Source organism: Physella acuta, unplaced genomic scaffold, assembly GCF_028476545.2.
Source record: "Physella acuta isolate Inbredline_101_S28 unplaced genomic scaffold, ASM2847654v3 ptg000114l, whole genome shotgun sequence".
Taxonomy (NCBI): Eukaryota; Metazoa; Mollusca; class Gastropoda; family Physidae; genus Physella; species Physella acuta.
The window spans coordinates 142813-170786 of record NW_026731634.1 but is presented as its reverse complement, the minus strand read 5'-3'; the positions used below and the strand labels follow the sequence as shown (position 1 = coordinate 170786).

The 27974-nt window shown below is 39.8% G+C and overlaps 1 protein-coding gene across 2 annotated transcripts in view; it reads right to left on the bottom strand.

The window, feature by feature from the left end:
- Positions 1-27974, bottom strand: part of LOC131934640 (5-hydroxytryptamine receptor 1D-like) — a 55263-nt gene that overhangs the window by 11826 nt on the left and 15463 nt on the right. Inside the window, exons 2-3 of one of the 2 annotated variants that reach the window (XM_059290709.1) lie at positions 12983-13463; positions 12891-12912 (exon numbers count right to left, since the gene is read on the bottom strand). In XM_059290709.1, coding sequence (XP_059146692.1) covers positions 12891-12912; positions 12983-13371 — 411 coding nt within the window. In that variant the 5' untranslated portion in view covers positions 13372-13463. Of the gene's footprint in view, positions 1-12890; positions 12913-12960; positions 13464-27974 lie in introns of both variants that reach the window. The other variant, XM_059290710.1, reaches the window with a different exon arrangement.

Here is a 27974-nt window from a genome sequence, read left to right as displayed (position 1 = left end):
GATAATCATTTTTATTAAATGATAATAAAAAAGCTTATATATGAAAAGCTTTTTTTTTAAATTAAGAGTGCTTAAAAATAATCTATAAATTAAGAATAAAAATAAACGAAACAATATTTTTTGAATAAGGCTTTAGCTTATTTAATATTAGAAACGTATGTCTTTTTTATGCCCTTGTTGCAAGGGCGTGTTTATAACATTTATTTATTGCTATGTGACAACAGTTAGGATAGTGTCAATATGTGACAACATTGTTGTAAGTATCTGTAGAGAGGATATTGGTAGGACAAAGGACCAAGTTAACCTATCTGTATGGGTCATTCAGCACAGTAGGGTCGCATCAACATTTTTAGAGGACCATGAGGGACATATTTCTAGAGGAAGTAGATGACCACAAACATCACTCTACCTTATATACAGGACGTTAGGACCAACACATCACTAGAGGACATGTATGACAACAGTACAGCAACAACCCCTCACACCCCAGGGGAGCGAGTGTGAAAGAGATCCGACACGACACCAACCCGTGTGACTCTCCCCAACTCCCCCAACCCCAGCCCATGTTTTCCCTCACCATTGACTGTCCCCCGTTATATCACCGCAATCGTCTGGAATAATTCTCAAACCATCCAGTTGTTTTAAACTAACCCCCTCCCCTCTTTCAAATCTCCCCAGAGAAACCCCAAAAACAACTTCATTGACTAAAACCACTGTAGACAAGCCATTTTCTGACTGACCTTCACTCAACAAATGCTGGGCCGCCGTCTCCGCTTTTAACAACACCACTCACTCATAAAATTACAGGAATACAACTGCTAAAACCCCAGCTCCCAAAATAGCAACAGCTTTCCGAAAAAATCTTTTGAGTGGGTTTTATTTTTATTCGCAACCCAGGGATAATAACTCTGCATTATTTGTGAGAGTTGTTGTCCTTGTTCAGTACACACAGGAGAAGTAAATTTTGCGTGAGTTTAAAAACAAAACAAAAACATGAAAAAAATGTGTAAAAAAATGAATTACACAATATCTTGTAAAGTGACATCCAAACAAGACAAAATTATACAATACGGTGGGAAAACAATGTTACTAGTGTTAGAAATAAAACGTTTATTTGTGTAGAGAGTGGTATGCATATTTTTCAGACTGAAATTTTATTGCAACTACCGCCAATTAAGCGCCACCTGTGTACTATGGATCAATTGTTCAGTCATAGTTATGAGTACGTCACATTGAAGGTTTAAAATGGCCGACCAAACCATGGAAGATTACAAAAAAATGAAAGTTCCTGAACTCAAACAAAGGAAGAGGATTGTCCGTAACTGGTACAAAAGCAGAGCTTCTCAAACGTCTTGAAGAAGCATTGGGTGCAGCAGTTAAAGGATCAGATGGTGGACTTGATGATAGTATTATTAGTATTCATAGCATTGATAACATATTAAATGATGACAGCATCACACTGGCGACAAATCATGAGGATAAGCCTGAACCCCAAATAGCAGTCACTCCACAGAAAGTAGAAGTAACTGCATCAAATGGTGTTAAGAACTTGGCAGACAGTGGCGTAGCCAGGATCGTCTCAAGGGGGGGGGGGGTCCAATTTTACCCGGGGACAAGCTTTCGATTTGCACCCCTCCCCCTCAGACTTTTGATTTGCACCCCCCTCATACTTTATATATATACCGAGGGGTCTATGGGAGGGGTTATGACCCCCCCCCCCCCCTAACCCCCATGCATACGCCACTGTTGGCTCCACCATGCGACCCAAAAGTGACCTAATATACTACTCTGAAACTCAGAGCGAAAAAGTTTGGTGCGGAATCTTTAGAGGGCTCAAAGGTTTGGTTTGCCTGCAAGTGCCAACAAATCTCCTACATCAGCTCTAACCAGCCCAACTGGAGAGGACATTGATGTTTTTAAAAAAAGAGCAGATAGGTTTGGTGCAGTGGTGTCATCATCATTAACCAAGGCTGATGAAGAAGAAAGAAAAAGAAAAAGAGCTGAAAGAATTGGAACTCCCACTGCTGCTTCTGCTACACCGTCTAGCCTGAAAGTTAGTACCGTCACTTCAACAGATTCAGACATAGAGGCCAAGAAGAAAAAGAGGGCAGAACGATTTGGACTAGCTACATAATGTTAATGGGCAGCTTACAAATCTATGTGCGTTCATCATATTGACCTTTTCTTCATTAATTTAAATATTCACTTGGGATCTTCAATTATTTTAAACTGTTGTAAATTGTTTTAGTTCCCACTGCCGTGTATGGTTCTTCATCTTTAAAATTAATGACTGTTTTAAGATTTGAAAAATGTTAAGGTAAAAATTTTAATGTCACAAGAACAAATAAACATACTTGTATGGAAAAAAAATCTAATTAATTAGTAATGAAGAAAATAATTAATTAATGAAGTCTCATGAAAAATTAAATCATCAGTTAATTAAGTACTCTTGGTATGACAAACACAACTGATAGTGTAGTCTTGATGTACTGACATTTCAGGCTGAGTCCATGAAAGCACTATACTTAACTAGCACAGATGGCTTAGAATCAGGTTTCGAATACTCATGGGAACCTGAAGTAAGTTGAGCACTTAATAATTGTATGTACATGCATTTGTATGCAGATTATTTCACATGGCTAATGTTTCTTAGAATCTAGATAATCTGAAAATGCCCCCTAGCTATTCTGTATTAGCAACTCTTGATCTGTATTTGCACCTAGATAATCTATGTTAGCACCTAGATAATCTATGTTAGCACCTAGTTAATCTATGTTAGCACCTAGATAATCTATGTTAGCACCTAGATAATCTATGATAGCACCTAGATAATCTATGTTAGCACCTAGATAATCTATGATAGCACCTAGATAATCTATGTTAGCACCTAGATAATCTATGTTAGCACCTAGATAATCTGTGTTAGCACCTAGATAATCTGTGTTAGCACCTAGATAATCTGAATTAGCACCAAGATAACATGAATTAGCACCTTGCTCATGTGAATTATCACCTAGCTCCAGGGGCGGATTAAGCTTCTGCAGGGCCCCTGGCTGAAACTTTTTTCGGGGCCCCCTAAACTATATATATATATATATATATATATATATATATATATATATATATATATATATATATATATATATATATATATATGCGTAGTTTATATAATGACAACACAAAACAGATGCCTTTCCAAAAATAAAGGTTGAATGGAATAAGCTAAATGTTAACAGAAGCCATGGCATATACAAAAAATGTTACATTAAATGTAATGTTAAATTACATTAAGACTTAAGAGCATTTAAAGTGACAATTATTTATTTACTAATGCAAAAGAAATTATGAATACTTACATTTATTACAGTTGTTTTTATTTAGAACTAAAGACCAAGTAACTTTTATAGGGAACATTTTCGAGCTTTCCTGATAGCAAACTCTTCTATTAGTTCTGTATAATTTAGTGAGCTTACAATGTCATTTTCTATGCTCATAAGTGAGAGCATACTAAGTCTCTGCTGTCCCATAGTGCTTCTAAGATCGCTTTTAATCTTTTTCATTTTGGAAAATGAGCGCTCTCCACTGCAGTTAGACGTCATCATACACAGATAAATTCGAAGAGCAATGTGCACATTTGGAAAGCTCTGAATGCACTTGAATCTATTTAAAAACATCAACATTTCTAATTCAATGCTATCATTGTAGACGTTTTGCTCTTTTCCCCCATGAATTGATTTAAACAGCTCGGCAAATTGAATCAACTCCGATGAAAAACATTCTTCAAAGTCATCGGGATATTTGTTGATTAGTTTTGTAGCTGCTTCTGTAATGTCACCAGTGCTAAGGTTGGTCAGGTCACTGAAGAAATCGAACATTTCTTGAACAGTTTTATAGGAATCTAAGCGATGATGTAGAGCTGTAGTTAGGTGATCGATCACACAGATGAATACTTCAGTCATAAATTTTTCTCTAGGAGAAAGTTGCATTTCTGAAACTTTGCTTTCGTCAAATTGTCGCTTCCTCTTTAGTGGTCGTCTGTTGGAATATGTGTAGTCTTTGACTTCACATTTAATTTTTCCTTTTGATTCGAAGCTAGCGAATTCATTACGTTGACTTTCAATAAAAAGGAGAACAGATTTTAACAAATTAACTGCTGTATTAAGAGATAAACCTTTTTCTTGAAGAGATACATTTGTTTTTTGCAATCTCTCTAAAATTGTATCCCATACCTCCAATAATATTACTGTTTCTAGTTTTTGTAAACTTTTAAGATATCCTTCAGCTTCAGCTCTACATTTAAGAGGTTGATTTTCATCGGCTGCTAACTCCTCCAAAGCCGATATATTTTCCTTATACCCTCTATTTAAAGCCTTAACAGCATCATGTCGAGCGGACCATCTGGTTTCCGACAAAGCTTTAGCAACAGGCAATCCATTCATGTGCTTGTTGTGTATATGCCAACGATGGGTAGATGCAGAAAGCCAAGAGTAAAGGCTCTGAAGGAGATTAAAAAACCCAACTGACGTGGGGCAGCACTCAGCTGCGCAGTTCCCAACTAAATTGAGTGAATGTGCTGTGCACGGTACATACAATGCTACGTCACACTTCTCCCGGATTTTAGCCTGAACGCCGTTATACTTGCCGCTCATGTTGGACGCGTTGTCATATGATTGACCGCGACAATTTTTAATGTCAATTCCATTTTCTTCCAAAAATGTTAATATTAAATTAGCTATTTCCGAACCAGTGTGTGAAAACATTGGTACAAATTTTAAGAAGCGCTCAATAGGTCCGGTGTCTTGTACATAGCGAATAACGATTGTGAGTTGATCAACATGTGAAACATCTGGAGTCGAATCTACAGATATAGAAAAATATTTCGCTGTCTTTATTTCATCTACAATTACAGACAAAACCTTTTGACCCATAAGTTCAATCATCTCCTCACATATTGTTGAAGATATGTAGGATGTATGTCCTCGTCCTTTGTTGGCGTGTATCCGCATATGTTCTGCGAGAAAGGTATCGTACTGACTTAACAGCTCCAGCAACCCGAGATAATTCCCATTGTTTGGAGAACCAACCTCTTCAGTTCTGCCCCGGAACGGAAGACCACGAATACAAAGAAACTGTACCACACTCACGATTCTGTGAAGTACTTGTCTCCAGTACTGAATTTCACTTTCATATTGCGTTACAAGTTTCCTGTCAATCTGACCAGTAGATTTTCGTGAACACAGCGCTGCCAATGAATCAATATGTTGTTTTGAATTTTCATGCCTAGATAGCACTTCATGGGCACTTTTCCATTGTTTGAACCCTGATGTCATTTTGTTAGCTATAGGTGACATCAGCTTACATACAAAACAATAAACACACCCGCTTGTTTTGGAATAACACAACCAATTTCTTTCAAATTGTTCTCCTGTTCGTGCATGGACACGTGTGAATAAAGAAATGGTGCAGAACCGACGTTGTGACTCTCTTTCTAACTGTATGACCGATTCTTTAAAGTCCCCGTTTTTGTTTTGACATGGTGTAGTACCACGTTGAATCCAATAGTTTCTAAATGCCTCTGACATCTTTTCCCGCTCTGGCCAAAAATGAAGGTCGTATATAGCATGACTATCTTCAAGGGGTTTTGCTGTATCATCTTTCAAATCACATTGTTTTAAAGTAGGAGCCTGCTCTACATCTTTTACCCCGGCGGTGTCTGATTCAATTGCAGATCCCTTTTCTATGTGACTATTTTCCTTGGTACTCGAAGTTGGTTTGAAAAAGGAGAGCAGTTTTGTAGTTTTTTCAGCAAGCTCAGCTTCGATCTTTCTTTTTTTCACCGATAATGCGCGTTTTTTTTGCTCCACTAGGATAGTTACGAGACATATTCAATAGAATTTAAAAAAAAAAACAAGGCTGAATCTAATTAAAAGTCCGGCTCTTTGCTGAAATTGCAAATTGTCGTTTTTTCTCCAGCAAGCAATTTTTTGACATATAGGTCTGATGAACGAGCCTTTAGGATTACTTTGTCTATCTGAAAAGTCTGAAGCCTGGATAATGGTGGAGGGTTGAAAATCAAGAAAAATTTTGAACTCTTGAGTAGACTCCGTGCGAATAAATCCAAAAGAATGACTGACTCAACAAATGTAATTCCGAATGGGATTTCGGGGAGGAAGATATAGTTTGGGGACGTGCCGGAAGTGGGGGGGGGGGTGATATGCCAAGCTCAACAAAAGAGGTTCCAGTTTCCATTACCCTAACGGGTCGGACAGAGTTCACAGTTTAATTAAATTGGAAAAATACTTAAAGGTCAAAGTTCGCCATTGTTTATTGTTACAACTGAGGCCACGGTTGATGTTAGGCCTAGTGAGTTACCCCCCGCCCCCCCCCCTTCCCCATCTCAACTTGAACAATGCTGTATTTTATAGGAAGACATTAGTGTCGCACCTAGTTGTTATGTGCAGGGAAGAGAACTACGGTCGCCTGGAGATTGTTTTACCTGAGGTGGATGGCGATGGGTCGATTAAGTGAGCCCTCCCCCCCCCCCCTCCCTCCGCCTTCACCCCCTTGTACCTGGTATGTAAATTTGGGAAAAAAGCGTAATGTGATATCCTATTGTATTCTGACCAATGTAGATGTTTTTTTGGGTTTTTTTTTTTTGTTTTTTTTAATGCCTTTACTAGTTACAATTAGGTGGTAAATTTGGGGGGCCCCTAAAAATCGGGGGCCCGTAGCTGCAGCCCTTTCAGCACCCCCCTTAATCCGCCACTGCCTAGCTCATCTGAATTAGCACCTAACTAATCTGAATTAGCACCTAACTAATCTGAATTAGCACCTAACTAATCTGAATTAGCACCTAACTAATCTGAATTAGCACCTAACTAATCTGAATTAGCACCTAACTAATCTGAATTAGCACCTAGCTAAACTATACTAGCACCTGACTAACGTGTACTAGCACCAGTGGCGTAGCGAGGTCTGGTGTCACCCGGTGCAGCACTTAATGGTGTCACCCCCACCCAGAGGCGTAGCGACCCTTCCCGGGGACTAACTTTCAAATTTTCGATTTGCACCCCCCCCCCCCCGTCTCAAACTTTCGATTTGCACCCCACCCTCAACTTTTTCTCCATATATTTTGCTTTTTTTTATGCCTTGGTGTCACCCCCCCCCCCCTAAATTGTGTCACCCGGTGCGTTCCGCACCCCCCGCCCCCCCCCCCCCCCTCGCTACGCCCCTGACTAGCACTAAGCCAATTTTTACGAACTACATACTTAATTATTGTACTTAACAAACCACTCATCACGCCTCGTTCTTTATTCATTTAGATTGTTCATCTTCTTAACTAAATCACTCATGTTAATTAGGTAATCTTACCCAGTACAAAGCTAATCTAGATCTGAAAACCAGTTCTAGATAAACCGTTCTAGGATTGATTTGCGATCAATTTACACCTCATCTCTTATATAAAAGGTGTGGAATGAAACACATTTAGCCTCCAGTCATAGAAATCTAATCATCAAATGGTACATCAGTTTTTGTTTATTTTCACGAAGATTTTCGTTTCAAAAATATTATTTTCGTGTGGTGTTAATGTCACGTGTATATATTTGTGCTACATCAGCAGTTCTTAAATAAAGTTTTTTCGTTATTTTTTTTTAAATTTTTACATGACAAAAAAGCTGCCAATATATAGGCTAGCATACATTTAATATTTTTTTTGTATAAGTGGTGTTTTGTAACAATTATATCAATCAAATTTACGCCTTTTTTTTACATCACGTTACTGTAAAATATATCCCTAGAAACGTAATCAGCTTACAACATGTTTCAAGTTTCATCACAAAAATTTCGATAAAAACGTGAAATTCACAAGAGTTGTCTTAAGCTTCCCAGTCTAGACAAGTAACCTCTGGCCCTGTTACATCCCAGATATTGCTAGTGATGTCCCTTAGAGGCGCGAATAAATCATGTGTTCAAAAACAAATTAGGACCGGCAATAGATTATATCTTAATGGGTCAATGGCATGGTTGGGGGGGGGGGGGGGGGGGAGATAGAGACAGAGAGAAGATACTTAAACAAAATTTTTAAACATGTGTTTTTTTTTTTTTTTTTTAAATATAAATTGTCAAACTTTGTAAAGATTTTAAAGAGAGAAGATACTTAAACTAAATTTTTAAATATGTGCTTTTTTTTTTTTTAAATTATAAATTGTCAAACTTTACAAAAATTTTAAATCCTGTTATCTAGGTTGACTGATGATGTAGGAACTATATTTTGTTGTAAAATGAAGTTACAGATCGCATGTTAAAAGGGCGACGATCTTCTAAGGCTGTCCCAGGTATTAACGTTTACAAGCCGCTCAGCGAAAGAGGATTGCCGCCCCTGATTTCGCAATTCTCCCCGCGTGTTGATTCGACTTTAAATTACATCAGACCACACCAGCAACTAAATTTCATTTTAAACTGAGCACAACATTTTAAAATTCCTTAATTTTAAAAGAAATATTTAAATCAGGATATTTTTTAATTAAAATTAAGGGCGATAACTAAACAAACAAACATCATCAAACGCCATGAAATCGTGAATCACCGTCAATACTCGACGTGATGACGGTGTCACGTCGGGATCACGCTAATGCCAACACATTACACACAGGGGCAACAACCAACTCGCGTGACGCCCAAGCCGTCTGAGCATGTTTTGAACCCGGGATTAGAGGCGGATGTCGGTGCTACAAGTTTTCTCCCAGCCCCTTTTCTGACACGCCAGCACCGGTGCCACCAGGTGCACTGTAGCACCGGTGAGACTAGATGCACTGTAGCACTGGTGATAAAAGGTCACTGTAGTTCTATGTGTCTTAGTCTTAGTGTTTTCTGTGTCGTAGTCTTAGTGTTTTCTGTGTCGTAGTCTTAGTGTTTTCTGTGTCGTAGTCTTAGTGTTTTCTGTGTCGTAGTCTTAGTGTTTTCTGTGCCTTATAACCTTGACATTGTAACGGGATCTAAAAATATCCTTGCGCACAAATTGAACACGTTGTCCTGCGCCATCATTTCTTGTACAAGGTGAAGGTCTTTTGTTCTAAGATAGATTTCTAAATTTACTTTAACGTGCAAGTTCAGACTCACCTCTTCGTCTTCTAAATAGTTCATCGTCATCTACACATTTTTTATATAATTAATTAAACGCTGCTTATATTTTTTTTATCAATTGTCTCTGTTGATTGAAACGTTTAATAATCAACGTTTAAAGTAAATGCCCAGACATTTAAAAAATTATCACTGAATTATTTAATTTTCTAACATAACTACACATTAAAAAAATTTTTTTGTGTAAAGTAATATATCATTATCTTCGCTGCTAAATTAAATTTGTAGGGTATCTTTATAGTTTAAAAATTCCATTACGAATTTTTGTTAAATATCAATTTCCTCATTACAGGATTATGTGTAAACATTTCCGTTTTCTTTTAATTTCAATCAAGGCCTAATGAGCAGACGATGGTGCATTCGTTTATCGAATGGACAAATGCAGTGCAATTGTTCGATATTGAATCTTATATTTAGCAATGAATAATGGATTGGGTGGGCTGGGTTTGAATCACCTATTTGAAAACAGAGTGTGTTACGTTCATGGACCATAAAACCGGTGACGTTTTTGTTTGAGCTATATTAAAGATGAAATGGTACCTGTACTGTTAGTTTGATTCGTCTATAAGCGTCACGTAATTTATAACATGAAAGTTCTTCTTCTTCTTCGTTCTTAATTTTAGTGTTGGAAGGGATCCCCTCAACACAATTAAGTATTCGTGTCAACTGGTTATGCACATATAGGCCGTTGACTCCGATTTCAGCCTGCTTTCCTTTTTGGATTTTCTTCCATACCAAGAACAAACTACAAGGCAGCAGTTGTTTAATTTTGGAGTTGCCTCTCCTAGATGAGTGGCTGTCCCCAGCTAACGAGCCTCATCGGCCCGAGGGTTCCAACTCGGGACTTTTTGGTTTAGCAACCCTGAGCTTTACCGACTCGACCACGCCGACCCCACGAAGGTTCTAATAAGGTTTTTTTTTGTCTTCTTTTCGAATGTATTGCATAAGTTACATTGATTGAATAACAATTAACAATGAGTTTAAATAAGAAAAATAATAAATAACTTTAACGGGATAGTATTAAAATAATACTTGCCATTAATAAACTGTTTTAATTAAATAATTTTGCTGAATGGTCGACAAAAGTTAATATTGTAGTGTTCATGTTTCTACCGACTTCATCATATACTTTAACGCAATGCTAGTGACTACACGGATACAACTTGTGTTTTTGACCTTAACTCTTGGTATACTGCAGACAACACACACTAACAAGGGTACCTTATGAAAATAGCGCCGTCTAATTAAGATAATGGTTTTAGTAATCGCCGATATGGTAAATGCTTGTGGGATGATCATATTATCAATAACCAATATTTTATTTTTTACTTTTCATGCCCTTCACCCCCCCCCGAAAAAGCGGAGGTAACTCTGTCCATAACATCAGGAAGATTAGTGATGCAAGCTGAAGGGAGCTTTAAGTGCAAGAGTGTGTGTGTCGTCTGTCTGTTAATGGTGCCACAAATTGACTGACCTTACCCCCCCCCCCCCCCCCTCCCCTCTCCTCTCCTAAACTGCTCCAATATCTGCCCATCTAGTTTTAGAAACATAAATTTCAGAAAAAATCGTGTTAAAAGCATCGACCGCTTGTTCAGATATTTTCTCTCAAGACGATAACGCTTATTTATTCCTCAGAGTTTCAAGCACCATTCAAATCTCTAGACGCTGAACTTTGAAAACTGCGATTTTTCGCATTGACATGGTGAAATGTTTCAGGTTACTCTTGCCATAAACATTCACTTCACTAAGGTCGTAGTCTAACTTGTGAATACATCACCACGACAATCGCAACTCTAAAGGTCGGTGACTTAAGTCATTCTGGGTGACGGATGGGTTGAGGTTGATCACCTTTTAGCAGACGGCAGTCAGATGTGTCACCAGCAGATTGCCGGGGGGCGTGGCTTCAGTGCTCGCGTACCAAGGTGATTGGTCAGTCTCTGACAGATTTAATCTCGGTACACATTGTCTCTCTAGATTCACGTGAAATATATCCGGCAGCAAGTTGGCCCAAATGACTTAAGTCAACAACCACCACATTTTTTAAAGTCAACCACCACAACATTTCTAAAATAAACCACCACCCACATAGGTCAACCACAACCACATTTCTTAAGTCAACCACCATCCACTTAAGTCAACTAGCGCCCACTTAACCGCCACCTACATAAATTAAGTCAACCACCACATTTCTTAAGTCATCCACCACAACATTGCTTAAGTCAACCACCACCCACACACAATAAGCCATCCACCTTACATAAGGCAACTACTACCCACCTACATTAAATTAACCACCACCTACATAGCACAAAAAACACAGACCACATATTTCATGCCAATCTCTACCCACTTAATATAAGCTCACGAATAATAATTTATAAACATCATCCATTCTATTTAGATATTCCTTTAAAAAACCCACCTCCACAAAAATAGACACAGAAAAAAACCGAACACTGTTAACAAATCATCAACCTCGTCAACCCAAATGTTAGACGTGTTTAAAAGCTGCATTATTTAACATCCATTGAGGATCATCCATTTCAACCCGTGATAAATTTTCAATAAAACAATATATTCTAAGCGTTACTTCATGTCATGTACTCTCTAATTTCTAAAAGTGCAGTAAGAAACAGAGGAATAATTAACCACGTCACTTTGACATTCAAGTGACGCTTGGGGCCTGACTAGGTTAGAATTTTTGCGTTAACCTCAACGCACTTTGGGTTTGTCAGGAATTTTGAAAAAAAAAATCAGTCTCAAACTTTAATGGGTTCTAGTCTGACGGGTGTCACGTGATACACGCTTTGGTGTATCCTGGTGGTGCTGCAGAAATACAGAGAGAAACCTGAGAGTTACCTGTAGTACAGGTCATGGAACCTTATAGACTTACCTGTCAGTACTGGTAATGGCACCTCATAGAGTTACCTACCTGTGTAATGGCACCTTATAGACTCATCTGTAAGTACAGGTAATGGAACCTCAAAGACTCACCTGTGAGTACAGGTAATATAACCTTATAGACTCACCTACCTGTGAATACAGGTAATATAACCTTATAGACTCACCTACCTGTGAATACAGGTAATATAACCTTATAGACTCACCTACCTGTGAATACAGGTAATATAACCTTACGAGCCGACCCGCAGCGTATCATACGCCGCTATTTAGTTGTTTTATTTTCTACTTTTCAGTAATTCATAATTCGTGAATTCGACAGTACCAATGCTGCCACTGAAAATATTTGCTTTAAAACACTAACCCCCCCCCCCCCTTTCCCCTAACCCCGACCCTACACCCCCCCCCCCCCCCGTGAAAGCAGCCTCCTCTTAGTTATTTCTTAGTTACCTCCTGTAAGTTTAAAATCGAGCTAAATTATCTGCCCCTAATAGAAACCCGACTCTACGGCTCTACGATTTGTAAACATTTAGCTTTGTAAACAAAAAGCGTGACCACAGCTCACCAGACAATGTGGGGGTGGGGTGGGGGTGGTAGTGATAGTGATAGAGAGAAAGAGAGGGGACTGCAAGGAGGCGCTTGCAGCTTGTTTTCTAACGGCTCCCAGAAGAGAATTATATATATAGATAGACTCACCTACCTGTGAATACAGGTAATAGAACCTTATAGACTCAACTGTGAGTACAGGTAATACAACCTTATAGACTCACCTACCTGTGAGTACAGGTAATGGAACCTTATAGACTCAACTGTTAGTACAGGTAATACAACCTTATAGACTCACCTACCTGTGAGTACAGGTAATGGAACCTTATAGACTCAACTGTGAATACATCTAACAAAACCTTATAGACTCACCTGTGAGTACAGGTAGTGGAACCTCATCTTCCTGGAGTTACACAGCATCAGCAGCAGCAGCAGGTTAAAAAATATCCCAACAGAGCACAAGAATATTCCAACATTGGCGCTGGTCAGGAACCCGCGCTCAAAAGTACTCGGCCGGAACATGTCCGGCACCGTGCCGTTCATCTCGTCTAGCCGGAGCTCTGACTGTTTCAAGTCGTACCGGACTGAGTTGACCAGCGTGGACAGGTCAAACTGTCGACCGGCATTATCCGCGGAGGAATTGTTCAGCAGGTTGTCGCCGGAGTTGTACTCCAGTTCCAAGTCTTGCGTGGCGCCGCCAGGGTTCTCTGAAGACGGGAAGAAGTTGGTCAGGTTCACGAGATCCACAAGGCTGACGTGAATCTCTCGAGTGCCGCCGTCCATTTTGTTTTGGTCTAGAAGCTTCGGTGTTCGAATAATCTTTTTTTTTTAAGTATGTCGTCCCATGTCTGTATGTTGATGTTTACAAGCTAAACCTGGGAATAGTTTAAAAATTCAGCGTTAAGTCAAACTTATGTTAAATCAGTAGTGATGTCACAAATATTTTTTGCTCACATCTGAAAGAAATAGGGAAATATTACGACAAGGTATAAAACCCACTGATCGCCCCATGAAATTAACACATTATTCGAATATTGTCAACTTGTCGCAATGGGGATATTGAGCTACCAGCAATGTAACCCCAACTAAAGGTATCACTTACGTTGAAAACTAAGTACAAATAAAAGCGATGGAATCTTGACGTCAAAACGCAGCTAAAATTTTCATCACCTACACGTTTCGATTGTTGCTACCACACAAACCGTTCAAAATGTGTTCGTGAAAAATATATCAAATCCTGGTGTCAGCTTACCTAAGGTTTATTTTAACTAACTCTTCAATTTTAGAGATACTATAATACAAAAAAATAATCCTTAACCAGCATTTAAACTCAAAGGACAAATGCTATGGAAGCAAATTCAATGGCCTCAATGGCGCATAAACAGTTGACACGTAATCCTTAATTGTGTTGGAGGCAATCCCTTCCAACACTAAAATTAAGAACGAAGAAGAAGAAGAAATTCAAATCTTTCCATCAATACACAAATCACTACTGTAATTTGACAAAGAGAACTAACCCTTGCATAGACAATAGCTTAACAAATCTCGTTAGTATACAACTTTGACAGATCAAAGAAGCAAAAAAATTAGGATTTCAATTTCCATTTAAAAACTCATTATCTGTTTACATGCTCACACACATGATTTTTATAATAAAAAAAAATTTCCCAGGCATTGAAACAAATCTCAATTCTCTGTATCTCTCGTCAGATTTATTTTTAGCGCCGTTTCTTATGTAACGAAAACGTTTACTATTTCTTTAACTTGGCATTTGTTCTCGGATAACCAACCCAATCCTTTGTTTCTAAAAACCTTTCAACACGGCTTCATAATAGAATTATCACACACGATCTTATTTTTTTTTATTATTTCCCCCGCGTTTAAAAATGAGCCATCGAACATCCTGACCTGATTCCATATGTTATGTGATCTCTGTCTGTAGAGTACAGTCCAGCTTCAACTGAAGACTGATTAGCCAGGGCGACATACTAAAACAAACAAAAAATCAAAACCAGAACTACAGACGACCTGATCCTGTTATCGGCAGACGTTTGTTCCTTGTCCGTTGTCATGGAAACAACTGCAGTTGTTTGTTTTTTTGAGGTCCCGTGAGAATGAAGGATGGTGGGTTAGAGCGTTGGAGCGTCGTTGTAGATAACGCGGCGTCGTTGTTCACGAACCAACGCGTTGATCAAACTCTGGCAGCTAAAACAAACTAGACCAACGGCTTCAGTCCCAAAGTCACGTGTTTTTTCTGACATGACGGTCGATTGGTCAAACGACATGGAGTTTTTGGTCGGGGTTTTGGCAGAGGTTACGCTAGGGTCGCGTGACCCCATACAGGGGGTAGGTGGCTTTACCCTGCCTCGGTTTGGGACCCGTGTGTCATCCTAAAAATAAGGTCCCTAACTCTATACTCCACTGTAGACAAAGGTCACAGACTCTATAGCTCACTGTAGACAAAGGTCCCAGACTCGAAACCCCACTGTAGATAAAGGTCCTAGACTCTATATCCCGCTGTTGGCAAAGGTCCGAGAATCTATACCCAACTGTAGACAAAGGTCCCAGACTCTATTCTCCACTGTAGACAAAGGTCCTAGACTCTATACCCCACCTTATTTATCAACATTGGATGTAACAAATGTAACAAAAAGGCCCCACTTCCATCAAGACTGGAAAGTACACAAATTATCGACTGAACAATGGACGACAGGAAAGTACACACATTGTCAACTAAACAATGGATATTCTAAAAGTTATCATAAACTAATCCTATTCATCCCCTCCCCCAAGTTGACACGCAAATAACTCCATATTCGGTTATAAATCTAGTAGTAATACCTCTGACATAATTCCCCCCTGCCACTACCCCCACCCTCTCCGGTACACTACCCCCACCACTACCCCACCCCCGCTAGCTCTGATTGGATGAGAGAGTTGGTGAAGTACATGTTGGTGTTAAATCATTGGGTCATTGACGTCATGTTGGACCAGGGGAACTGATCATGTTGTGTGAGGTCTTAGGTGCTAATAATGTTGTGTAAGGTCACAGGTGCTAAATAAAGTGCGTAAGGTCTTTGGTGCTAATAATGTTGTGTGAGGTCTTTGGTTGTGTAAGGTCTTAGGTGCTAAAATATGTTGTGTGAGGTCTTAGGTGTTAAAATATGTGTGAAGTCTTAGGTGCTAAAATATGTTGTGTTAGGTCTTAGGTGTAATGTTGTGTGAGGTCATAGGTGTAATGTTGTGTGAGGTCATAGGTGTAATGTTGTGTGAGGTCTTAGGTGCTAAAATATGGTGTGTGAGGTCTTAGGTGCTAAATTATGTTGTGTGAGGTCTTAGGTGCTAAAATATGTTGTGTGAGGTCTTAGGTGCTAAAATATGTTGTGTGAGGTCTTAGGTGTAATGTTGTGTGAGGTCTTAGGTGCTAAAATATGGTGTGTGAGGTCTTAGGTGCTAAATTATGTTGTGTGAGATCTTAGGTGCTAAAATATGTTGTGTGAGGTCTTAGGTGCTAAAATATGTTGTGTGAGGTCTTAGGTGCTAAAATATGTTGTGTGAGGTCTTAGGTGCTAAAATATGTTGTGTGAGGTCTTAGGTGCTAAAATATGTTGTGTGAGGTCTTAGGTGCTAAAATATGTTGGGTGAGGGGCTAGGTGCTAAAATATGTTGGGTGAGGTCTTAGGTGCTAAAATATGTTGTGTGATGTCTTGGGTGCTAAAATATGTTGTGTGAGGTCTTAGGTGCTAAAATATGTTGTGTGAGGTCTTAGGTGCTAAAATATGTTGTGTAAGGTCTTAGGTGTAATGTTGTGTGAGGTCTTAGGTGTAATGTTGTGTGAAGTCTTAGATGTAATATTGTGTGAGGTCTTAGGTGTAATATTGTGTGAGGTCTTAGGTGCTAAAATATGTTGTGTGAGGTCTTAGGTGCTAAAATATGTTGTGTGAGGTCTTTGGTGCTAAAATATGTTGTGTGAGGTCTTAGGTGCTAAAATATGTTGTGTGAGGTCTCAGGTGCTAAAATATGTTGTGTGAGGTCTTAGGTGCTAAAATATGTTGTCAAAGGTTTTAGGTGCTAAAATATGTTGTGTAAAGTCTTCGGTGCTGAAATATGTTGTGTGAGGTCTTAGGTTGCTAAAAGTCATTCTCAAGAAAGTGGTAAATTAATGTTGTGTGCTATTTAAAGTGTTAAAGTCATACTTGGAGGTTGTAAATTTGTATTGTGTAATGTCTAATATGCTAATATCATACCTCGGAGGTTGTAAATTCGTATTGTGTAATGTCTAATATGCTAATCTCATGTAATGGATGGCGGTAAAGTGATGGCGTGTACATTCTAAGATCGTAATGCCCAGTTAGGTGATATAAGCCAATTAAAAGGTCTATAAAAGATATCATATTCAGGTCATGCGACGGCCATTACTCAAGAAACTTGGACAAGATAAGGGATTGGAAGAGAAGTGATCCAATAATCAGCTTTACCAATACGGCTGGTAATGTAGGACAAAAAGTCTTATAAATTTTAGCTCATTAATGAGACGCTCAGTGAAATACAAACATCAAGGGATTTCGTTTGTAGATCTTGACCAATGGGAATTGTTCATCTTTCGCTATTCCAGTCGTATTTGTTCAAAATTCTCGTGATTTCTTCATTTATGTATCCGTTATTTAGTGTCACGTTGTTAAGTCTCGTTGCAACTTTCTCAGGGAAAAAACAATACCCTGGACAATCAGTTCCCCCCCCCCCCCCTACATCCCAGTTCCAGGAAGTAATAAGGAAAAGCTAATCACGAATTAAACAACATTTAGTTTTAAAAAGTATAACAGGCACAGGAAAAGTTAAGAATAAAATGTTATTCAATATAGTAATAACAATAACTAAAAAATCTTAAATATTATTACTAAATACCAATAAACAATAGTGATTCTTTTATATTATTATAATTTTCATTTCCGTCAAAATATTTTTTTTTCATTAAGAAACCTCAGACTTTCTTGTGTCACGTTATTTTTTATCCAAGGCTATTATGTCGGGGAACCGAATTCCGGCGAGGTGTGTTTTCAGGACACCCTTTGGACACAGGACTAGTGACATATGTACTCACCTAGGATACCAGCACTACACAGCCATGCTTGACCACTAAGGTCATTTTAGTGAGTTCTCTTTTCTAGCTGTACAAAAATGTGAAAACAATTCTAAGGACACGACCACTGAGCGACTACCAACTTGGCGAGCGTTTAAAATGGACGAGAAGTAACTGGTCGATGAGACTTCCGACAACTAAGCATCTAATGTTCGCAGTGGCGAATCAATTGTCCTGGCAATGTGGCTAGAATTACGTGAATTACGTGAACTTGCCTCTTTGGCCGAATAAAAATAACTGTAATAATATTTTTTTCATCAAGACAAATTTAAGTTCGTCATGAAACTAAGCTGGTTGAAGCCACGCCCTTCTTGCCCCGCTCCTAGCCACACTAGTAAACAAATGGACCACTTTATACACGAACTATTTACAACTGGACTATTTACAACTAAACCAGAGTTTCTTGCAGTCCCTAAGAAAATCTACCCCCCCCCCCCCCGAACGAAATGGAATCTATATAGAAAATATATACTTTTAACAGTGTCCGCCCCCCTCCCCGAAAAACGTCTGTAAGAAACACTGAACTAAACTATTTACAAACGGACTATTTACAACTAAATTATGTACAAACGAATTATTTACAAACGAACTTTTTACGAACGAACTATTTACAACCCATCCAAAAGTAGCGCACATGAATACACACTTTGATTGACAGGTTTAAATTTCATAACCCCGCCCCTCTGTCTTCCGGGGTGGTTTATTTCAAGACGTAACATTCTAATTCCGCCACAAGCGCCAGACGTTCTATACTGGGCAACAACGTCTTTCTTGCAAGCTTTATTTTGACGTCGGTTCATTATTTCACTGAACCACTGCTGTTTACACCGATGGACCGCGGGCCACACCCGGCCAGCACAGATTTAGTGAGCGGCCTAATATGAAGGCAGTTTCTTTTAGGCATCTAACCGGGTAGCCCCCCCCCCCCCCTCCCAGGTTTTAAAAAATTAAAATACGTTAAAAATGTAAATAATAATTGCATTTTTAACCTGATTCACCATCTGGGTGAAAGATAAATAAAACAAAACTGATTAAACAAATAAAAATAAAATGGCTTTGGGTTTCTCTCAGAGTTTCTTGGGGACCCCCCCCCCCCCCCCCGAAGAAAGTCTACCGCCCCCCCCCCCGAGCGAAATGGAATTTATATAGAAATATATACGTTTAACTCTGACCGCCTCCCCCCCCCCCCCGGAAAATTTTGTCCGCCCCCCCCCCCCCCCGAAAATTTCAAGTGCCCCCCTCCCCCCCCCCCCCCCGGAGAAAAAATTCTGGAAGAAACACTGGTTTCTCTGTGGTGTTGGAATTTGCTCTCGAAACTTAAAGAAGATTTATCGCAATCTTCATTAACTATTTAGTTAATGGCATGACGATTTAATGGGATAATGAGGAAACATATTTTAACCTCATCTTCACTAACACCAAAGTTGACATTACAGAACAAGGTTACATTTGATGTTAAGTTACATTGCGTTGATTGTCATTTATCCAAAGGGATAAAAATAACGTAAAAATAAAATTACAAATGAAGAAATTCTTAAAATTGCTACACACATTTCAAAAGATCTCCTAATTTCTCCTATCTGCATACGAACAGCGGCTAGACCATAGCATTTTGCAAACATGCAATTCCAGTTATATAACACCTTCAATCAAAATACCAGTCCTAACCCAGGGCTCGCCTCATTGCTTCTCCAACATCGCGTCACACTATAGCTCCCTTACGTCACATTCTATCTTCCTGACATCACACTTTAGCTCACTGACGTCACACTCTATCTCTCTGACGTCACACTCTACCTCTCTGACGTCACACTCTAGTTCCCTGACGTCACACTGTAGCTCCCTTACGTCACACTTTAGCTCCCTGACGTCACACTCTAGTTCCCTGACGTCACACTCTACCTCTCTGACGTCACATTCTAGTTCCCTGACGTCACACTGTAGCTCCCTTACGTCACACTTTAGCTCACTGACGTCACACTATACCTCTCTGACGTCACACTCTAGTTCCCTGACGTCACACTGTAGCTCCCGTACGTCACACTTTAGCTCACTGACGTCACACTCTACCTCTCTGACGTCACACTCTAGTTCCCTGACGTCACACTGTAGCTCCCTTACGTCACACGTTAGCTCACTTACGTCACACTCTACCTCTCTGACGTCACACTCGAGCTCCCTGACGTCACGCTATACTCACCTGACGCTCACTGACGCCACACATCAATCAATTGCACCACCCTCTCTTAACAGACGCCCGCTGTGCGGTGCAATTACCTCACCGGTAAATGAGTACTCACACCATTACATGGCCCGGTGTAACTACTCGCTTACATAATTACACAGTCCAAGAAGCGTCGACCAACGCACTCGTCGTTGTTTACCGGCTGGCGGTGACGTCATGGTTAATCCGACATCAAGGACTCGGCACAGATTAATGGCGGGCAGCTAATGACCGCGGCACATATGGCAGAGTGGTGCCTTAATTATCGCTGTCAGTTGTTCCCTGGTGAAGATTATCGTCAAATTTATCCAGTAGGTGGCGCAAGCTGTTGTGGGCGTGTGTGTGTCTGTGTGTGTGTGTTTGTGCGTGTGTGTGTGTGTGTGTGTTTATGCCTCTGGGTGTGTGTGTGTGTCTGTATGTACGTATGTGCGCGCGCGTATGTATGCGTCTGTGTGTGTATTTGTGTGTTTTGTGTGTGTGTGTCTGTGTGTGTCTGTATGTGCGCGCGCGTGTGTATGCATCTGTGTGTGTGTTTGTGTGTGTGTGTGTGTTTATGCCTCTGGGTATGTGTTTGTGTGTTTGTGTAAACTGATGGAATGGATAAAGCCCCTGAAGACCTGTTTGATGGGCACGCAAGCTCTTACATCATGGAGATCACACGACAGACATTTTACAGCATGAAAACAGACAACAGACATTTTACAGCGTGAAAACAGACAACAGACGTGATCACCTAAAAACAGACTGCACTGACCCCAAGACTGACCCCTAGACTGACCGCAGACAAACAAAACCAGAAATGTGCATGAAAATGTGTAGGCCCATTGCCAACAACCAAACATACTCTCGCTAGAAAACATCTTCAACTTTCTAACAACATGACACAGTAGGGAGCACATATGTGGAGCAGAAAATTGTTTATTTTGCTCTCAACCAAATCATATAAATTATCCGCTTTTCTAATCAGAAAATCCTGCAAACAGGGTTTCTTTCAGGTATTTGTGTTCGTAAAAGGCGGGGGGGGGGGGGCGCACTTGAAATTTCCAGGGGGGGGGGGGGCGCATTTGAAATTTCATTCAATGCAGGGCGGAATCACATTTTCTTTCAAATTTGATTCTTTTTTTTTTACCCTCGTGCGTGGACGTGCTCCGGGGGTGGGGAAGAGGGGGTGGGGGTGGAGAATTGCCTACCCGGAAAGATGACTAAAAGAAACTCTGCCTTTAAATAAGTCCACGAAGCTTATATAAAAAAAAAACCTTCAATTATACATTAGTTTCTAGTGCAGGACATTTTGGATAGTTTAATACTATACAACCGCGTTATTCTCATCCCGTTTCTGTTTGTGTGATCTGTGATGTCTTGTGAAAATAGTGTGTATAGATAGATTCCAAGGCCCTTTCGCTATGTGCACGCAATTCATCTGAAAGTTATTAACGTAACAAAATGCAGCTTTATTTATCATTGCCATCAGTGTGCCAGTCAGTGGCAATTATTACTCGGCATGGGCGTGGCCTTGGGGGGGGGGGGGGGGTTGCGTTGGGGGTGAGGGGTAGGGGCGCTACTAATGAAGAATTCAACAAGCGAACTTTGTGCACTGTGTCACTTATCACGCGAGAAATGCGATTTGCCCGAGTGACATATTGTCTGAATGTTGGCCAAAAATAAAAATAAATTAATTCGGCCACATAGGCCGAATTTGTCCTGGCTTGTTCAATGATCAATGGGGAATGTCAACTTTGGAATTCGGTTGATATGGGAGTTTATTTTCAAGTGGCCCCTAGTTTCTAGAGGCCACTAGATTCTTCTTCTTCTTCGTTCTTAATTTTTAGTATTGGAAGGGATCGAGCCTTATCTGCCAGAGGGTTTGAACTCGAGACTTTTTTCGAATTTATCAACCATGAGCTTTTTGCCGACTCGACCACGCCTCCATCACAATTAAGGATACGTGTCAACTGGTTATGCGCCATTGAGGCCATTGACTCAGATTTCAGCCTGCTTTTCTTTTTGGATTTGCTTCCATAGTCTTTGTCCAACCAAGAACAAACTACAAGGCAGAAGTTGTTTAATTTTAGAGCTGTCTCTCCTAGAAGAGTGACTGTCTCCAGCTAACGAGCCTCATCTGTCCGAGGGTTCGAACTCGAGACACTAGATTCTTATGGTCGTTATTTTTCTGTGGCCTTCTTTTCAAACGACTGCAATTTCATTGGCTTATAGTTTGCAGTGGCCTGTATATTTCAGTGGCCTATAGTTCCCAATGGCTTGTACTTTTTAGTGGCCTGTGGCCCCTAGTTTACAGTGGTCTCTAGTTTCTAGTGGCCCCTAGTTTCTAGAAGCCTGTATGTTTCAATGGCCTGTATATTTCAGTGGGCTATAATTTTCAAGCCTCAATCCCCTCAAACCACATCTCACAAAACACCAAGATCGACACCATCAAGCACTGACCTCCCTCTTCTCATATATTATGAATCAGGCGGGGCTCAGTAGCTAAAGGACAAACGGTTACATTCTCTCTAGCTAAACTCAGAACAGTGAAATCTATCTCTGGTGATTGTTCAAAATCCTACATAGCACTCTTAAGTGCAAACAGACACGAAATAAAACAGCGGAGGGTTGAAAGCAGAAAAGAACACAAGAATTGTAAACATGAACCCGTCAATTCGAGGTAAATTGTTTCGTGGATTAGGTTACCCAGACACAAGAACGGTTATTGTATCGGTTCTTTTACATAATTTACAAGAATAATTACGGTAATATTTGTTTTAGATCATACACAAGAATAATTACGGTAATATTTATTTTAGATCATACACAAGAATAATTACGGTAATATTTCTTTTAGATCATACACAAGAATAATTACGGTAATATTTCTTTTAGATCATACACAAGAATAATTACGGTAATATTTATTTTACATCATACCAAGGTTAAGTACTGTAAATATATTTTTATATTACAAACAAGGAAACATACTGTAAAATTTATTTTACGAAATAGAATATGGTTGCGTTTCTGTATAACGTAAATAAATAAAAAAATTTAGGTAACATTCCTCTTCCATTTAAACACCATATAAAAAATGTTTAATAAAAGAGAACTCAGAAAATACTTTCTTACTGATCTATAACTCCAATTACCAAAATATTTACTTTACAATGTGACTACACTCAACGCAGGAAAGACTATAGCAACATTTAGCGCTCTGCATATATGTATATATATATATAAATATATATATAAATAAATAATATATATATATATATATATATATATATATATATATATATATATATATATATATATATATATATATATATAAGTTAAAAATGGCTCTCGCCGACTGGAGTAGCCTACTGGAGTAGACTAATATTGAACAGCAGATAACCAGCATCCCCTTTAGACCAAACTATTTCTCTAATGACCGTACGAGCTAACATCATTTGGATTCGGGTTACTTTATTAGTACTTTAAAAAAGATCGCATGAAATAGGAATATTCTTGTTTACTACTGTCTCCCAATAAAGTCAGTGTTTAGCTGATATTAGAAATGCTGACCTTACGAGTATGGTCAGTATAAGGGTAACCGGCACCACTTTACTACGGCCATAAAGATGATTTTTTTTTTATAGCGTAAATTGGCTCTTTAGAAATGTACTTAATCTTATCAAGTGACTAAGCTAAGGCTAGGCTATAACAGAAAATGAACAACTTCGCTATGTGTTTACACTTTGATATGAAAGTTCTTTGCTTATTTTTTTTATCTGCATGCTGTCTTTTGTCAACTGTTTGTCTGCATTTTGTCTTTTATTTGTCTCGTGTTTGTCTGCATTTTGTCTTTTTATTTGTCTCATGTTTGTCTTCATTATCTCTTTTATCTGTCTAATATTTGTCTGCATTTTGTCTTTTATTTGTCTCGTGTTTGTCTGCATTTTGTCTTTTTATTTGTCTCGTGTTTGTCTTCATTATCTCTTTTATCTGTCTAATGTTTGTCTACCTTTTGTCTCCCATTTGTCAAATGTTTGTCTGCTATCTGTCTCGTGTTTGTCTGTTTTCTGTCTCGTGTTTGTCTGCTTTTTCTGCAGTTCTCTTGTTTGTCTGCCATTCTCGTTTATCTGATGTTTATTATATTCTGCTGTTATATAAGAGATCAGTTTTCCAGTGTTAAGTTTCCCGTGGGTATTAATTATGTTTAAAAATCTACGATTACAAAATGAAATATTCAAGGTCAAGTCGAACCGTTCTTGATTAAAACAGGCAGGAGATGAGATTGAAAGGTGGGCGGTGTCACGATCATTGGAGGGAATATGGTGGACAGCTGCACTGGAGGTGTGTGCAGTGTGCAGTTATATAGCTATAGCTGGTGGATAGCTGCACTGGGGGTGTGTGCAGCTATATAGCTATAGCTAGAGGACATGCAATGTAGGTGTGTGCAGCTTTGTAACTATAGCTAGTGGACATATGCATCGGAGATATGTGCAGCTACAGCTATTGGAAAGATGCACTGCTAGCTGGAGGTGTGTGCAGCTATATAGCTATAGCTAGTGAACAGATGCACTAGAGTTGTGTGCAGCTATGTAGCTATAGCTAGTGGAAAGATGCACTAGAGTTGTGTGCAGCTATGTAGCTACAGCTAGTTGACAGATGCATCGGAAATATGTGCAGCTATATAGCTAGAGGACATGCACTGGATGTGTGGATAGATATATAGCTATCACTAGTTGACTGATGCACTAGAGGTTAATGCAGCTATACAGCTATAGCTAGTGGACAGATGCATTGCTAGCTGTAGGTGTGGCAGCTATACAGCTATAGTTAGTAGACAAATGCACAGGAGGTGTGTGCAGCTATATAGCTATAGCTAGTAGACAGATGCACTAGAGATTTGTTCATTTGTATAGCTATAGCTAGTAGACAAATATGTTGCAAACTAGACAGTGCACACCGCAGTAGAAAGAAGGCAGTTATAGATCTAGCTTTGAAGATGAAAACGTCGATACTAAAAGCAATCAACTAAAACCCATCAACGTGATAAAAAAAAAACAACATAACATCGGTTTTTTATTTACCTGTGGCCATTTGTCAGACATAAACTCAAGTCCAACAAAGCAGCAGTTCAGTTTGTAACATCTCTAAAACAAATCACCTGCCCCTGGGTTACTCCGTCACCTATAGGCACTGTTTCTTCCATTTCTTCTCCGGGGGTGGGGGTGGGGGTGGGGGAAAGGGCACTTGATATTTTCGGGTGGGAGGACAAAATTTTCCGGGGGGGGGGGGGGAGGCGGACCCAGATAAAACTATATGTTTTCTATACAAATTGCATTACTTTCTGAGGAAGGGGGTGGGGCGGTAGACTTTCATCGGGGGACCCCACCCCCACCCCCGAAGAGATTTCTGCAAGAAACTCCGCCTACAGGACAAATATCTATTCGGTTGTTGGCCTCTACAAAACATAACTCTCTACACTTCCGCAAGGGGTGGACCACCGAACTTAGCTTCATTTTTCTATTTCTATTTTGATTTAACATCTGAATCGCACACGACTCCAACACCTATTCGGCTAGCGACCCCTCAGAAGAAAGTACAGCTACGTAAAGACAAAACCCTGTTCTAACTTCAATATCAAGCAGACGACTTGACAATTCATCAAAAAATATTTACATCCTCCAGACCTCCCCCCCCCCACACACACCCCAATACCCCCCCCCCCCCCCCAGCCCGCCGTGATAGATGACAGTTATCGCTGGCACGTATAAATAATAGATGAAGGTCTCCTTTATCTGCCGGCGATGATCCGATCACATTTTCGTGTCTGATAGTTCGCCATCTTTGTTCTGCTCGCGCTATCAGGATATCCTGCTCTAGGAACAGCAACAAATGTTCACAAAAAGAGAATACAACCAAACAAATGTTTAGTGTAAGCGAATAATCAGCTATTAGAGATTGTGTAACAGAGATTGTTTAAAGTATAAAAGTTCAATATTATGTTGGTTTATTGTTTCACGAACGCTAGAAATTCAAAATACTTTGCCTGAGTTGTAAAACAATCATGTTATGGATTAATGGGTCACACCAGACTTTTACCACCCCCCCCCTCACCCATCCGGACAAAATGATATAATACATAATTATAATATAATGTATAAAGAAAATATATACTTTAACAAGTGCCCCCCCCCCCACCCCTGGAACTTTTAAGTATGCCTTCCTCCCGGAAGTTTCAAGAACTTCCCACAACTCCAGAAACGCCTCGTGGTCTTGAGATGGAGTTCCGAACACATGCATGTCGGGATAGCAAGCTAGTGTTCTACATTGTCGATGTCTACACGGAGCGTCCCCACACTGTCACATATGGGCTAGTATCGCTGCAGTGTTTAGTTGCTGACATATCATGATCACAGAAGAATGTATAAAACAACATACTAAAACGTGATCGCTGATGTTATGATAGTTACCGTTTAGAGAGTTCAACACGTTGAAATGTTTGTGGTTTATGTAGACAGCAGCCGGTAGGTGGAGTAGAGTGACGTTTGTGTCAGTCAACCAACTTCACGACGTGAATGAGATACTTTCTCACCTTCCTGCGAGACTCACCTATCACTGGGGGTTCAGTCGTGGTGCACTAAACCCTGTTACACTCACCCAACGCTCACCTGACGACAAACCCCCAGCTTCGTCACGTAGCGCCCCCCCCCCCACCCCCCCCCCCACCCCCACCCCTACCCCCACTCAACAGACTAACACTGCTACCTTGATCCAACTGCTTTATTTTATCAACGCCCCCGTCCTGTCTAGAATCTTCTCTGTACCCGGCTACCCCCCCCCCCCACCCCTGTGGCTACCTGCTACACCTCAGGCTAACCAATGTTTACCGGCAACAAAAAACGTCTTTCAACTCGCTGGCTTCCCGCGGGGTGAAAACCAGGCAATCTACTTGTAATCAGAACAAACCATAACAATTTCCCCCTCCATTTCTTTTATCAATCTAGGAGCGCCGAGTTCTTTATTCGTCTCGATATTTGTAGTGCATGATAGGGTAACATTCTCTGTTTAGTTTTTTATGTTCAGGTTTTAAACACAATTCATAAGATAAAATACCTGTTGTACTTGATCACATATATGTAACGTGTTGGAAAGGTAGAATTAAAAACCTAACGTAGTGAAAACACAACATTGTTTTAAAGCTTATCACTTTGTATAAAAAAAAGACTAATACACGAAGTACAAGTAAGACTTCTTCACCTAATACAGTCATATTTCTGAACATGTATTTACTACCCTAATACTGACATATATATACTACCCTAATACACCCATACATATTAGCATATATTTTCTACCCTAATAAAGTCAACATCTGAACATGTATTTACTACCCTAATACAGCCATACATATGAACACTTATTAGTTACCTTAATACAGCAAAACATCTGAACATATATTTACTACTCTAATACACCATACATATTAACATATATTTGTTACCCTAATACAGCAAAACATCTGAACACACATTTACTACCCTAATACAGCCACATAGTCTGAACATATTTACTGCCTTAATACACCCATACATCTGAACATATATTTACTACCCTTATGCGGCCACAGATCTATGACTTCATCAGACCGCCCCCCCAACCCCCCCTCCCCCGGCCACCGGCGGAAGACAATACAGATTAGTGGCATGCTGGGACGGGGTAAAAGCCGGTTAAAATCTGACAAATACACGCGGGATGGGAAATGGGATTATCCGGTTGTAGAGACTAGCAATCGATAGCAGTCGCTTGCTAGTTTATTTTAGCGCGCTCTTGGTGTGGCATATTGGGAATTTGTTTTACTTTAGCTGGCTCCCAGTGTTTCTTCCAGACTTTTTTCTCCGGGGGGGCACTTGAAATCATCGGGGGGGCGGTAAACTTTCTTCGGGGGGGCGGACACTGTTAAAAGTATATATTTTCTATATAAATTATATAAATTTCATTTCGTTCGGGGGGGCGGTAAAAAATTTTCGGGGGGGCTTCGCC